The sequence below is a fragment of the Juglans microcarpa x Juglans regia genome, chromosome 4D (genome assembly GCF_004785595.1).
Source record: "Juglans microcarpa x Juglans regia isolate MS1-56 chromosome 4D, Jm3101_v1.0, whole genome shotgun sequence".
NCBI lineage: Eukaryota > Viridiplantae > Streptophyta > Magnoliopsida > Fagales > Juglandaceae > Juglans > Juglans microcarpa x Juglans regia.
The window spans coordinates 32,415,245-32,430,950 of record NC_054600.1 but is presented as its reverse complement, the minus strand read 5'-3'; the positions used below and the strand labels follow the sequence as shown (position 1 = coordinate 32,430,950).

At 35.1% G+C, this 15,706-nt stretch overlaps 3 protein-coding genes across 3 annotated transcripts; 2 read left to right on the top strand and 1 right to left on the bottom strand.

Annotated features, from left to right (window-relative positions):
* Positions 1–2,390: 2,390 nt before the first annotated feature.
* On the top strand, positions 2,391–8,369 carry LOC121261128 (ATP-dependent 6-phosphofructokinase 3-like). The gene is made up of 13 exons (XM_041163315.1): positions 2,391–2,764; positions 3,022–3,068; positions 3,177–3,216; positions 3,677–3,739; positions 3,820–3,957; positions 4,444–4,602; positions 4,749–4,802; positions 5,519–5,587; positions 5,696–5,825; positions 5,911–6,176; positions 7,223–7,274; positions 7,404–7,558; positions 7,999–8,369. The coding sequence occupies exons 1-13, from the start codon at positions 2,663–2,665 to the stop codon at positions 8,194–8,196; spliced, it is 1,473 nt and encodes a 490-aa protein (XP_041019249.1). The 5' UTR covers positions 2,391–2,662; the 3' UTR covers positions 8,197–8,369.
* A 635-nt stretch (positions 8,370–9,004) lies between these two features.
* LOC121261127 (serine/threonine-protein kinase Aurora-1) lies at positions 9,005–12,694 on the bottom strand. Its single transcript, XM_041163313.1, has 9 exons — positions 12,503–12,694; positions 11,771–11,887; positions 10,848–10,994; positions 10,645–10,740; positions 10,259–10,354; positions 10,064–10,160; positions 9,731–9,848; positions 9,383–9,455; positions 9,005–9,251 (listed from the first exon to the last, which is right to left on the bottom strand). The coding sequence occupies exons 1-9, from the start codon at positions 12,536–12,538 to the stop codon at positions 9,150–9,152; spliced, it is 882 nt and encodes a 293-aa protein (XP_041019247.1). The 5' UTR covers positions 12,539–12,694; the 3' UTR covers positions 9,005–9,149.
* An 864-nt stretch (positions 12,695–13,558) lies between these two features.
* Positions 13,559–14,329, top strand: LOC121261126 (oleosin Ara h 15.0101-like). The gene has a single exon (XM_041163312.1). It carries the CDS (start codon positions 13,642–13,644, stop codon positions 14,083–14,085), a length of 444 nt encoding a protein of 147 aa, XP_041019246.1. The 5' UTR covers positions 13,559–13,641; the 3' UTR covers positions 14,086–14,329.
* Positions 14,330–15,706: the final 1,377 nt, after the last annotated feature.

The following is a 15,706-nucleotide window of genomic DNA, read 5'->3' as shown; positions in this document are numbered from 1 at the left end:
GTGAATGTAAACACATTACCTAATCATATAAATATTTATTTCGTGTGATTGAGTTTTTGTTTTACTTTATTTTCTTACATTGATTTTCACAACTGGAAGCACTTCTTTTACATTGCCAATAATCTTGGCAAAAGAAGTCATCGTATTCATTGCATTTAGAACTTTTATCTTATCTTTTAACAATGTAATTCTTATTTGCTAACAATAGAACTTTACCAACCTCAAGGCAAAGCTTTCTCTCTTCCAAGCGATTTGTCTTTCTTCACCGTATCCGAATAACCCTCCCATATATGTCCAGAGGGAGCCCACCCTCCCCTATTCGGCCGTCGGACTTGTCCATTAATTTTTTTTTTCCCCTCGATTTTTCTTTAATTTTTGGTCCACAGCATCAAGATGCGCTAATCTATTGTCTATCGACCTCCTACAACCGTCATGCGCTCCACCACCAGATTTTCTAGCTATTGATCTATCAAACGGTAGAAAAAAATTGACCAAAAGAGCGGTATGTATGTCTCATGCGCTGTTCACACTACACGTGAGCCTCACGCACCATGGGGAGTCTGCAGCCGACATGCACGAAACCGTCGGGGTAAGCGGCTTTGGATCTCTTATGTCTGACTTTTACATTCTTTACAATAATTGCACATGAGCCACACGTGTCTCTAAAACCAACGACGATCGTTTGTCGGCGAATTGACCCATATTTCGATTGCTACTTCCCTTTGTTCCCATTTTTCCTAACTAAGGATCAATATAAACGTGGTCGTGAAAGTCTCCTTCAACCAATCAAAACCAGCAAAATGTAGCACACATCAATTCACTACAACTTGTATTCATAATTTTATAATCTAATCATCAGATTATATAAAAATCGCTTCAAGCGGTTTCACCTTTGTGAAAAATGGGTGGGAGCCAAATCTTTAACTCAAAATCTATCTATTTTATTTCTCTTGTGTTGTAATTGTTTGTTTTATGATAATTGTTGGGAGCTCTCACTCTATTGAATCTTGTATATTATAACCGCTTATTTATCTATGAAATGCTTGCTTACTTAAACAACAACAACAACAATAAAATAAAATAAAATAAAAACTTTACCTCGTTCACAATCATTGCATTTATAACTTACTTACGTGAGAAATTCTATATATCAGACGCTATTTATTTTCATACTCTATACCTATCATCTTTTTTTATAGAGTGTAGTAATATTTTTCATAAGAAATGGATATATTTTTTATAGGATATAATGTGTGAGATAGTAAATAGTAACTAATGAGAATAATTTCTCAATTGTGGTTATAGTTCTTGGGTCTATATGAGTCTCGAACAAAGAACATCAACATCATAATTAACTTTTAGAAGTATTTATCATTTTATTTGTTAATAAATAATTATAAAATATTCTCTCTGAAGACACAGGAGAGAACCTAAAGACAAAAGTGCGAGTATGCAATAAAACACTAATGTCTATTTGGATGGGGAGACATTTTTATCTCATTTAATCTCTTCATGTTTTATTTTAATATTCAAATATTATAAATATAAAAAATTTTCAATTTTAAAATTTTCATATAATTATTACCTAATTATTATAATTTTTTCAAACTTATAAACAAAACACAAAAAAATTCAATTTATTCAAATATCAAAATAAAAATAATATTAAAAAATAATATTTCAACAATATTTTAATTTTATTCAAATTTTTTTCTCATTTATCAAAATTTTATAAAATATTATAATTTAAAATATTTATAACCGATCTCATTTCATCTCAATTCAAATATCTTATTATTATTTATAAATCATCGTAATTCATCTTATCTCATCCAAACTAGGCATAAAACATTTAATTGGCATGATGCATTGCTATTTTCGACTGTTAGAAAAATAAAACAACATCGTCAAATTACAAAATCAAATAATTTTTCATTTAAGTGGTGAAAAAAAATTAATTAAATTACATCATATCAATAAAATACGAAATAAGGGAAACATTTTCTTAATCTAAAAGAGAGAACGCGCCAACATCAAATAAGATTTACGTATTTTACAAAAATTGTCGGTTTGATTTCTATATCTTTTGTTTAATTATTCTCAGTCCGCACAAGCCTATGGTCAACGAGAGTTTGCGTTGGGCACGGTCCCTCGGATTCAAAAGTTCAAAACCACGACCCTCTCGTATTCCAGCAGTAGCCCCGCCACCTGTTTCAGCTAACCAGGACACGTGTAAAGAACAAGGAATCTCGGTGAGTATCAGCTACGAGAAGAGTCTCGGTAAGCCTACTAAGAAACGAGGCGATCATCGACACGTGTTCGGATCGGCTGACGTCTCTTTCCATCATCAGACGCAGACCGAATTATGCTCCCAACATTTTCTTCAATTTGGAAATTTCTGCCGAATCAAAGATAGCACTGTAGTTAGTATTGGGATCACGCTATCCACGCTGAATCTACGGACTGTCTCGCTCTCTCCAAAATTGTATAAAAGCATTTGTGGTTGTGGAACACCAGATCTCACACTTGGCGTGATAGCACTTCGTCACTTCCTCAAATTGCGCCCTGCTATCATTGTTGATAATTGTCCCAGACACAAATTTCACGGGGTCTCCGGTGCGGTGCGGTTTCTGATACCAGTTTCTTCACGAGACGAGCGGGGATGAGTTGCTCTGAAAATTCGCAGTTGAAAATCGTTACCGGCGAGGCTGGTTACGTCCTCGAAGATGTCCCTCACCTCACTGACTACATTACCGATCTTCCTGTAGCTCTCTCTCTCTCGTTTTTTTTTTTTTTTAAAGTTCGTTTAAATTAATTGTTGGATCCATGTCGCTTCGGTGATTTCCAATATTTTCTGAGGATTTTTTAAATCCATTAATATAATGATCATTCCCGTTTCAATTTGTAGGATAGGTATAGCCCATACATTCCTTTCCTTTTTTTGATAAGTACATTCCTTTCCTTTTTGACATACTTACTATCGTTATATCGTCTTCTAATGGGTGGTGGGTTATATGGCAGACTTATCCGAATCCACTGCGATTTAATCCTGCTTACTCGGTGGTTAAGTAAGTAAAAGAAGTTTTCTAGATGATGATTGTTTTTATTTTTGTGGATTTTTTAATGGTTTTCATTTGACGATATCCTAATTTTTACGCGGATTTTTCCGTCTTCAGGCAGTATTTTGTTCATGTGGACGATACCGTTCCTCAGAAGGTCAATTCTGCTCTCTAACCTGATTGCATTCCTATATGTCATTGTGTGTGTGTGTGTGTGTGTGTGTATGCTTATATTTTGTGTATATCCAACATACTATAGCTTATCTGTTAGAGAAATTGGTATTATATGTGTGTGTGAGACTATAAGCGTTAAATGTACGAGAAACTTCATCATATGCACGCCCATTTTCTATGTAACTGAGTGCATTTTCACACGGGTTTGAGAGATTGGCATTCGATCGATATTACCAGTGACAATAATTTTAAAATTGGTGCGAACAAGTTTCATAAGAAAGCATGCTTCCCCCCTTTTAGGGTATTAATAATCTAAGCCAAGGTGTCTTTGGCATGCATTAAGCAAATTTCTTACGCTATTTCCTTCGTTAAGATTAACTACCAGAAAAAAATGTTGGTTTTTTCTATACAAGTAATGATTTGTTGGTTTTACATGTTTTTAGATCGTTGTTCACAAGAATAGCCCAAGAGGGACACACTTTCGGCGTGCAGGACCTCGACAAAAGGTAATTCGTCCTATCTGAATGCTGTTGAAGTGATTTTAAATCATGTTCTTGTTAGTAACATACACTTTTATGCCACTCAGGTCTATTTTGAGTCAGAGGAAGTGCACGCGTGTATTGTAACATGCGGTGGTCTATGCCCTGGGCTCAACACTGTGATCAGGGAAATTGTGTGCGGTCTCTATCACATGTACGGTGTTTCTAGAATCCTTGGGATAGATGTGAGTGTCTGCATCAACTGATACTATGCTAGAAGAAAACTGAGTTATTTTTGTGATTTATTCTTTGTTTTGGATGTGTATCTATGTTGCTTCTAGTTTTCATAATAAGAATTGCATAGGTTACTTATCAACAAAGAAATTCAATAGGTTAATCTTTAAGTCAATTTAACAGAGAGTTTCTGACCTCCTACCCCTCCCCCTTTCTGCCTTAAAAAGGGAAAAAGAAAAGAAACAAAAATGGTTTATCTGCATTCCATGATGCCATCTATCAATGTATTTATGTAGATATTTCATTTGACAATAACAAAGCAAGAACACACAACAACATGGGGATTAGTGGTTCTAATCAAGTCTGCACATCCTATCAATCCAAATCATCCGGACGAAGTTTTGCTATTTCTTAACGTGCAATGTTTCTGCTTCATGATTTGAGACTCACTTCGTGATTCAGTGGCTTACAAAATTTGTTGTTTGCTATATATTTAGGGAGGATACAAGGGCTTTTATGCTCGAAATACCATTACTTTAACACCTAAGGTTGTCAATGATATTCATAAACGTGGTGGTACCATCCTTGGGACATCACGAGGGGGCCATGATACCTCGAAGATTGTTGACAGCATTCAGGATCGGGGAATTAATCAGGTGTGAAAAGGGTTGCATTATTCTGACTAATTGTTACGTGATGATTTTTGTATAAATCAATAAACTGAGAGTTCAGCTTATCTGTTTGTTAGAGCCAGGCACCATTCCCATGGTTTAAATATTCCATACTGCTTGTACTTATCCAGGTTTATATAATTGGAGGAGATGGAACTCAAAAAGGAGCCGCTGTCATATATGAGGTAATTTTATTGTAAATAGGAGGGAATAAGAGATCCCGGATCAAATTGATTTGATCCCGCAAAATAGCCTTCTCAATTAGTGGAGATGTTGAATGTGAAAGCTAGGGTTACTCAGTTACAGTGATGCATCCAAGTCCACTTAGCCCACCCCATTCTCTCTCTGTTGCTCTACTCAACCCAACCCATGAACCTGCCCATTTTTGTTAAAGGGATCAGCTTGCAATGGGTCAAGCTGACCTCCTCTCCTTACCTGATAGATCATTGTGCAACTGATTATTGTAAGTGATTTTGTGAACAAAATTGAAAAATATCTTGATAATTTCATTATTTGATTTTATCTTTAGGAATTCAAATTGTTAATCATAAGGAAGAGGTGATCATAATTTTTTTTATCCTCTAGCTTTATTTTTGCAGAAATATTGGCTTCTTTAATCAATATATTATGAAATCTGAGATAATAACAAGACAACAGGTTATATCTGTTGGGTCCCATGTTGATGGTATCATAAACGGGTTGATGTTGAGTTTAAGCTGAATGACCAGCTCACTAAACAGGTCAGGTCAAATATTTTTCTATATACATATAAATTGGTCGGTGTATAGTATATTCAGTTATTGTTGGTGATTGACCTGACCTGAGCTGTAACCATGCTTTAGCCGACCATTTTACAGGTGTCTTAGTTATTCAAACAGTTTTGTTCCTACTGTGCGTGCAGGAAATTAGACGGCGTGGACTCAAAGTTGCAGTTGCCGGAATTCCTAAAACCATAGACAATGACATTCCTGTACTTATTTAACAACACTGAACTGGATTTAATGAATCTAATTTTTCTTCAACTTTTTTATTGCATTCTCTCTTAGACTAACTTATTTGGGACTTTCCATTAATTCAGGTTATTGACAAGTCCTTTGGTTTTGATACTGCGGTTGAGGAAGCCCAACGTGCCATTAATGCAGCTCATGTTGAAGCTGAAAGTATCGAGAATGGAATTGGTGTTGTAAAATTAATGGGACGCTACAGCGGTAAGCTCTGCGTTTATGTTTTTCATAAAGATCATAATGTAAATTTCATAGCATTTACATGTTTGAAACAATTATCATGATGCAGGTTTCATTGCCATGTATGCTACTCTTGCCAGTCGTGATGTGGACTGTTGCTTGATTCCTGAGTCTCCCTTCTATCTTGAAGGAAAAGGTGGACTTTTTGATTATATTGAAAAACGTCTCAAAGAAAATGGACATATGGTTATTGTGATAGCCGAGGGAGCAGGACAGGATCTTCTTTCAGAGAGTTTGCAATCCATGAACTTGAAAGATGCTTCAGGGAACAAGCTACTACAAGATGTTGGGCTGTGGATATCTCAGAGGATCAAGGTATCTTTGTACGGGAAAATGTCCCACTTCTTTAATGACTTTGGTCTTAAACCTCTCATACTGAGACATGCACATCTTATCTATGTCTGCACCATAGGTGTACAATATATTTAACTTTTCGGTTTAGTGGATCGAGATAAAATCTGTGTCATCCGTATGTGGCCGATGCATGCACATCTTATCGATGTCCACACAAGGGGTGTAGAAAATATTCCATCTTTTTTTTTTTTTTTTTTTTACATAATTAACTTATTATGTCATCGCCATCAAGAGAAACTATTTGACATCTTTCCAAGTAGAAATTCTCCAAGAAGTTTCACCGTCTCATAAACTTTAGCCATTGAGTGATAGCTGATATGCATTTAGAAGTAGATAGTTTATTGTCTTATCATGTTGTGTTGTATTCTGCCTTAAAGAATTGCTGTATCAGCATACCCTTATCCCATACCTGTAACCATGCTTCATATACTGTCCTCCTATAAAGTAATATTTCATAAAGCTTTGCTTGGGTGAGACCTTCTTGCTTGGATTACTAACCCAAGCTGCTGCATGGTATGGTGCTGCATCTGTTTAAAATTTGTTGAAGTAAAATCCTCAAAGTGGTTGAACTTGTACTGAGTTGTATTTTTTCCTCATATGGCATGCCATGTAATTGATACGAGTTTTCTGCAGCAAGATCTTTTTGTTCAACCACCTAGTCGCAGCCAGACTGCTAATTTTAGTTTTGGCAAAAGACATTGTTTTATTATCCTCCAATTTGAGAAACCGTTTTACCTATTCTCATGGAGACAGTTTTTTAATAAGCAATCTAGTTAGTGTAAGATATGAGATGTTTTGGTCATTATGTGTTTTTTAAAGTGACAATTGTTTAATGTGTAACTTGGAACTGAACTAAAAGCCAAAGACTCAAAAGAAGTATTAGATTGATAAAGTGTAATGAGCGAAATATCTCATATTTTGTACTATATGGTCAAGATATATTAGTTGAATAGGGGGTCAAATATAAAATTCTTTTGGTTATTAACAGTCTCTTTTTTGGTTTGCAGGATCATTTTGCTAGACAGCATAATAAGATGGTTATTAATCTTAAATATATAGGTCAGTGGCCTCAAATTTATCCTTCTTTTTGGGTTGATATGTGTGTCTGTGTTTCCTTTATTTTTAAATGGTTATTAATATGACATGATATACATATAACTATCCTAATCTAACCAATTGGTCTCGCAGATCCGACATACATGATCCGGGCAATTCCAAGCAATGCTTCCGACAATGTCTACTGCACGCTTCTTGCTCAAAGTGCAGTTCACGGAGCAATGGCTGGTTACACCGGCTTCACAAGTGGGCTTGTCAATGGCAGGCAGACATATATTCCTTTCAACGTAAGTAATTTGGGTGATTATAAGTAATTTGGGTCCTTAGATAATCACTATGGTACTTTTAAGACTGTCACAATCAACTCTCATTTTTACTCAAATTCATATTTTGGTTAATAACACTCTTTTGAATCTAAGACTTGGAGGAAATCATGGAAAGAAATGACTTCTGCAAGAAAATATAAAAGAGTGAATTAAATGGTAGAAGGAACACTTTTAAGTGCTATACGTTATATCTTTTTAAATCCTCTCAATCTCTGATTATAGATATACCCATAATGTATACTTCTATTTTCCTTCAAATGGACAGGCATTCCATTTCCAATAAATAAAGAGTTTTTTTGTTTTTTTTTAAAGACAAAAATGAAACTAAAAAATAGTTGCTCATTGTACAGTGTGGAGCCAATAATTTCTCTAGACTTATTTTCTAATTTTGTGGTACACAGCGTGTCACTGAGAGGCAGAACAAGGTCGTGATTACAGATAGGATGTGGGCAAGACTCCTTGCTTCGACCAACCAGCCTAGCTTTCTGGACCCCAAAGATGTAACTGAAGTCAAGAAAGAGGAAGAACCTCAAACCCAATTGTTGGACGGGGAGAATTGTAAAGATCCATTGGCTAAAGACATTCCCAGTTTGACATAAAATGTAGGAGTGGACTCTGTTTTGTCCAACATCTTCTGTTAAAACCAGTAGCCACGCTTAGTTGATTGCCAACACCCAAATATTGGGTTATAGGAATTTGTATTTGACTAAATGACTTTGCTCAAATTATTTATGCCTGTCGCTTGATATGATAATCGCATGTTTTGAATGCTTATAGTAATAAAATAGTTTTAGTAAAGATGCTTGCTTTATTGAGAGTTTTGAGAAATTAGAGAAAAAGTTAATATAAAAATATGTATCCTATTGAAGTTTGTGATAGTGAATAGATAAAGTTATATAATATATTTGTATGTAATTTTTAAATATTATTTTTGTTTCGAAATTTATATAAGTTCTATTGATTTTATGTTTGCGTAATGATTTTATTTGAGTAATGTTTGAAAATGAAGTTACGAAAAATTTTGAGCATTTTGAAAAGAAAAATTCTACTCATTATCTGCATACATACTTTTTTAATTTTTTTTCCTTATCAAATGTGTGGTGTATGAATGAGTAGAAGAATTCAATTAATTTAGGAGGAATAAAATAAATTAAAAATTAAAAATAAGTGGTGTGGAGATGATGAGTAACAAAGTTCTTTTGAAAATTATCAAGTTTGCCAAACGAGTACATTCGAGAGGAAAGTTGAATTTTGGTTAGTGAGAATTTTTTAACATTATAAAACTCAAACGAGTAAATCCGAGAATTCATATTCTTTTCAGCAGAGCTATCAGACCACTGCAATGAACTTGCATGGCAGGATTCAAATAAATAAGGTTTCAAATAATAAGCTTAAAATAATTATTTACCCCAAAACAATTCATATTATGAACTGTTTTATGTCACAAATACAATGAAAAAGACAGAATCAAAAAGTTATGCTACTCCAAAGAACCTGCTAGAATGCCAATGCCTTTCTTTGATCGGAAAATTACCAACATCTGACAAGGGATTTAAAGCCTATATACACCCGAGGGCTCAGCGTTCTGAACAATCCATGGATGTTCAAGAAGCTTGTGTAGTGGCAGGCGCTGAGAAGAATCCTTGACAAGCATCTGTTATTATTATTTTTTTTTTTGGGGGGGGGGGGGGGGGGGGGGGGGGGGGGATCAAGAATTATTAAATGAATCTTTGTTTTTTTTTTAAATATTATGCAACATAGAGTAGTTAAGCAAAAAAGTAAAACCTGACTAATGAGGTCCTTTGCGGAAGAAGAGACGATTGGTTTAGGAGGGAACTTGAGATCAACTTGCACAATCCTGTAAGCAATATGAAAAACCTATAATATATACGATACTGATCAAATGCAAATCACTCTTCACTCTTCAGATGCACTATATATGTTCCTCATTTAGGAGTAACTTGCATCTTATAAGGGAAAAGACTCTTAAAAGAAAAAAAGAATCATCACTTCAAAAATTTTTGCATCTCCAGGAAAGAGATCACCAATTCTTTATGAAAAATTTACCATTCCATGCCTCTTTGAGCAAAAAAGCGTTAAAAGGGGTAGTGAAACTCCTAAAGTCATGCTTACCTTCTATATGTATCTGAGTGCTCCTTGGCCTCAAAAGGTGGGACCCCATAAAGGAACTCATAACAAAGGACACCGAGACTCCAAATATCCACATTTGCATCATGCTCCACGCTCTCCACTGTTAAGGCACCACTGAAGTATTACTAAAAAAATTACCTTGCCTCAAGTAATTCTCGGCATTTATTTTCTACGATATAATAACACATTTTTTACAAACAAAATCAATTTGAACCATCATTGATTCAAAGGGATGAAACCAAACATTTGAGCGAAAAGAAATTGGAAATCATTGAAGCAACTCCATTGGAGCATTCACTATCTATTGATACATACCCATCTCAGGGGGGAGGTAATCCAGCGTACCACACATGGTTCGCCTACGATTGAATGTATGCACTGACCACCCAAAATCAGCAATTTTAAGTTCACCCTGACAAAGAGAACCCACAATGAGGTCATAAATAAAAAAGTTCATCATATAAGTCAAAGGACCAAGAAACAGATAGTGGTCTAGATATTGGTCATCACCTGTGCACCAATTAGAAGGTTCTCTGGTTTAATATCTCTGTGTATCACATGCTTTCCATGACAATATATGAGGGCACGGGCTAATGATGCAACATACTGTCTTGTAACCCATATTGCACAATAACTTGTAATCAGTTTCACATAAAAATATGTGCCGAAAAGCTTAGTTAGTCCCCACGCAATTTCACCAAATAGACTAACAGTAAACACTACCATATATCCTCAAAAGTGAGCTAATATTTTAGGAACTACACTTAATTGGTACTTAAATAAGAAAGGGAACCAAAAATCAGGTAACCAGCAAGAATCTTAACACCTATGACTTCAGAATTAATGGGGTGGGGGAAACAAATGAAGTATGAGAACCTGGCATAAATAAAACTTACAGTAGCAGCACGTCTTTCACTAAAGTATTTGCACTTCTGTAGTTCCTTGTAAAGTTCACCTTTGGCTGCATATTCTAATATCAAATAAACTCTTTTCTGCCATCACCACATTGAAATAACAAATGGTTAATAGCAACCTATTTCCCCCACTTCAGCAATTCATGATTTTGGACAAGACTCGGTAAGAAAACATGACATTTTACCTGATCATAGAAGTATCCATAGAGACGTAAAATATTGGGATGTCGCAGATGACTTTGTATTTCAACTTCCCGGCGAAGCTGATGCTCAACCTGAGACTGTTGCAGCTGGCTCTTAAAGAGGACTTTCAGTGCCACAATATGATTGCTCTGTTTCAGAAATACCAAAGAGCAAATTAGGTTCCATAATCTCAAATAAGTAACCAAGAAGTATCAAAACCATGAGGTGATTTACACTAGAAAATAACTGAACAACTATTATGACAAAAAGTCATCCTTCCATCTTCTAGTTTGTGGCAAAAGAAAAAAGTGGAGCTGGTTCTGTGTTTTGAAAGACATTTTGGAAATTTAAATGCGAAATCTGGAAATTAATTATGGTAAAGGAGGAACCAGATACCATCATACCACGCTTATTACTGGCCTCACTGGAAAAAAGTCTGAACATTCTATAAAATGATTATGCGTTTTCATTTGCTCAATTTTTGTTAGCAACAACAAAAAGGACAAAATAAAGAACTAAAGTGTGCTCAGATTAGATAGGACCCAAAATCCTTGACTACCAGAACCCAATATCAACTTGAAAGATCTAAAATTCCACAATCAACGAATCACATGCTTAACACATCTATTTATTTATTTGATTGGCACCAGGTGTCCGGAAACAAAATCCCGACTAATCCCAAGGGTGCACAGACCCTCGAGAGGAGTTTCCCACAAGTACACCTCTGGTAATTCAAGGAGAAGTTCTCCTAATCCAATGACCCCTATAAATTGTTTGCACCTAAGAGGATTCAAACATTAAACTTGGAGGAAGCATACCGCAAGGACCAACAAGGTCTTTACCACTTGAGCCAACCCGTAGGGGTTAACTTAACACATTTATTGAACCAATGTTATTGGAAAAAAGCAGAAGTGTCAACACTTACTCTCTTTTCTCTTGCCAAATAGACGTGACCAAACTTCCCACGTCCGAGGGGCTTTCCGATGTCAAAGTCATCAAGTGTCCATCTTCTTTTCTCCACTCCAGAAACATCTGAAGAAGCCTATACAAATAAAATACGGAAACCAAATTTCTAGTAATTGCCAATGAGGATAAGAGATCAGAAAAAGTAGCAGATACTTTTGCAGAAACACAATAGACCGTTGAAAATGGAAGTTCCTGCAGACTCAAAATTAAAAATCAACATCCCAAAACCTCAGTATGCAAACCGTAAACCCTAATAGTCCGAAAACAAGGGAGCTCATATTTTTATAGATTGGATAAACCAGAGCCCCCCTCCGATGAGTAACCAACAGATAAAAGAGAGTCCTAGACAAGAGAAACCCTAAATCCGTTTGGGAGGTGGTTTCACAGTTCAAGCAAAGAACGAATTCGACGATTAAAAAGATCTCGGGAAGAAATTCTGGCTTTCAGATCCGGGGGCTCAAAATCCCCGAATATTGCAATTCCAACCTAAATTTCTTCCCATTTTGGACAATAAAACTCTTCACATTTCACTAAAGAAACAAAGATACCCATTAATCTAACAAATCAACCAAATGACGCATTATAAAATTCGAGAAAGAAAACATCGAAAAAGAAACCCTAATTTCCAGATCTGAGAAATCAAGTAACGCAACGAATACCCTATCTTAAAAGTGCTTTCCATTCAGTTTACCTTCTCTTGTGGTTGGGTCTCCGCAGCGATCGCCATGAGAGAGATGATTCTAGACAGAGGGAGAGACAACGAGGGAGATGGCAAACAAGGAGATTTATGAAGTAGAGGCTGACATGCTTGAATAAGGAGCACATTACAACGGTCGAGTTTGCAGGGGACGCCACGTGGTCCAATGCCGCCCGCAACGCTTTTCAATTTTTTTTTTGGCATTTTGTATGTTTCGTGGAGGAAAGGAGCGTCCGGTAGGGTCCGTCGCTTAAAAAGAAAATGATAAAGTTACGGATACCGCCTTCTAAATTTGTATCATCTCAATTTATTTTATTTTATTATTATAAATTTTTATATAAAATATAATAAATAATTTAATTTTTTCTAATTTTAAAATAATAATAATAATATTAAACTTTCATCTAAAACTTTTAATTTTTATCTAAAATTATCTTATTTTATCTCATTATCTAAATCAATATTTTGAATATCGTTTCGATCGAAATATTAAAACGAAATATTTTAAAATTAATACCGTTTTAGATACCGTTTCAGAATAGTCTATATATAAATAAATTATATATAAATTAAAAATAATCTAACTTAAATTAAAAATTTATACAATTTGAAGAAAGAAAAAACCTTATTATATCAGCCAAAATCTGATATACCGTCCGGTATAAATTTTGACCGATACAAATTGAAATTCAAAACATCGGTCCAAGACACCCCAATCCGTCGGTTATGAGATTTTATGTTGTGATTCAATTTAACATTTTATAAACTACATTTTTTATACTTATCCGTCGGTACATGTTGTCTATGGATGTTCTAATTATCCGTCGGTACATGAACAATTTAATTAATTTAATAAAATTAAAATAAAAAAATAAAAAAAATTGAAATCTTGTATATAATATGTGGTTTGAAATGGTCAGTATAACCTTATTTTATTCAACAAACTTTTCACCTCGTTGCAAACAAACAGGTTGCCACGTGTTCTACGTTCTAAAGCTCGTATCCATGCAAAGGGGCCACGTGTCCCCCTCCCCTCCTTAATTTCCAGCTCCGCAGAGCCTCCATCTGATCTCCTCACCCATGCACCTCTCTCTCTGCCACTCTTTGATCGTTCGCAACGCCGCTAATTAACCATGTCTGATCACTCAAGGCCAGTGAGCCAAGCGCTCTACGATCCTTCCTCGACTTCCTCACGACAGGCTGTCAAGTTCTTGACTGCAGTTACAATTGGTGCTACGCTCCTAATCTTGTCTGGGTTGACCTTAACCGGGACGGTGATAGCCTTGATCTTGGCGACCCCAGTTCTGGTCCTGTTCAGTCCGATCCTAGTCCCGGCAGGGATAGTCTTATTCCTGGTTGCTGCCGGTTTGGTAGTCTCTGGCGGGTGCGGGGTGGTGGCCATGACTGCATTGTCGTGGATATATAACTACGTGACGGGAAAGCACCCGATGGGGGCGGACAGGCTCGATTATGCGAGGATGAGGATCGCGGACAAGGCTAGGGACATGAAAGAGCGGGCCAAGGAGTACGGGCAGTTTGTGCAACATAAGGCTCGTGAGGCGACCCAGGGTGCTTGAAAACGACGTAGTACATGTGGTATATATCATGGGTTTCTCGAAGCGTAGTTTGATGGTGTTCCTGTTTTGTTTGCTTGCAGTACTTTGCATCGGCTATCTTGTTCTTTCTTTTGTACCGCACTTGGGTGCCTCGCTTTCAGTTGAGGGTATAGTTTGTTTAATAAACCTATCTGTAGCTAAGCAATTTCCTTGTTAGGCTGCGTTATGCAGAAAGAAGAAAAGGCCTCCTGATGTCGTTTTCCTCCCATCCTCTTCCTTTTAGGGGTCTTCAACCGGATCCGGATATTCGGTAACATTGATCTAGAAATAATTCGGTGGATATCTATACAGATATCCGGATTTTTCACATTTTTTTTTATTATAAACCCGGATATCCGGATTTAATCTAGGTTTTTAATACTTTTTTTTCTTAGAAAAAAGAAAGACTTTAAAACTTAAAAGAAATGTTTTTATAGCACTTTTATTTTTTCAAAAAAAATTATGATATAATGTTTAAATTGTCGAGATTTTTTTTAAAAATAATTTAAATATTTTTTAAAAGATTTTTATAAAAAAAATAAATTAAAGAGCAAAATAAAAAAATTGTAAAATAGATAATATTGTTGTTACATCACAATGCAAAACATAAATTTATAAAGAATAAAATAAATAATAATACATCACAACTAATTAAACTAATACATAACAATGTAAAATAAAAAATATTGTTGAATATTTTCTGTACAAGTATTGATCAAACAACTTTTATTATCACATTTGAACCAAAAATAATATTTTTTAGAAAAGAAAATAATTCGAGCAGATAATACAATTGGATATTCAAATTTTTTTTTTCGACTATAAATGTGAATATCTGGTTCATAATCGGATTTAATCCGAATTTAGATATCCAAATTGTAACTGGATCGGATTAAATATTAATACTTTAAAAAAACTGTTAAAACTTTAAAAAATATTTTTATAGCACTTTTTTTTCAAAAAAAAAAATTATGATATCATGTTTAAATTGTCCAATTTTTTTTTAAAATAATTTAAAGACTTTTAACAAGTTTTTTTAAAAAAATAAAGAACAAAATAAATAACAATACAAAATAAATAATATTGTTGTTACATTACAATACAAAACATTAATTTACAAAGAATAAAGCAAATAATACTACATCATAACTAATAATAATGCAAAATAAACTGATGTTTTGCTTATATCAAAGTCCCAATATTTTGTTTTGCATAAAAGGCAGAATCAACTTTGATCCTTAGGAGACTTCAAATCTCCCTTCTATTTGAAATCATTGGCACCTTCTTTTTCATATCGTTGTAGAGTTTTTTTTTTTTTTAAAAGAAGAATCCGACTACGGATAATCAGGTCACAAAACCGGATCCGTAATTGGATCCAGATTTATCTTACCCGTCCAGATGCACCCAAATTCTAGGTTTCGGACGGGACCGAAAAAAAAATCCGGCCCACTTCTACAGTACCCCTACTTCCTGTAATTTCATTTAGGACCATTCTCGGTCCAAACCCGCAAAGGTCTTCTTCCTGGTAGGGACATTGGCTCGATAGAATCAATGATATCCCCCTGCTGGGAACTAATGTACGTAAGTGTAAAAATTAAAAAGT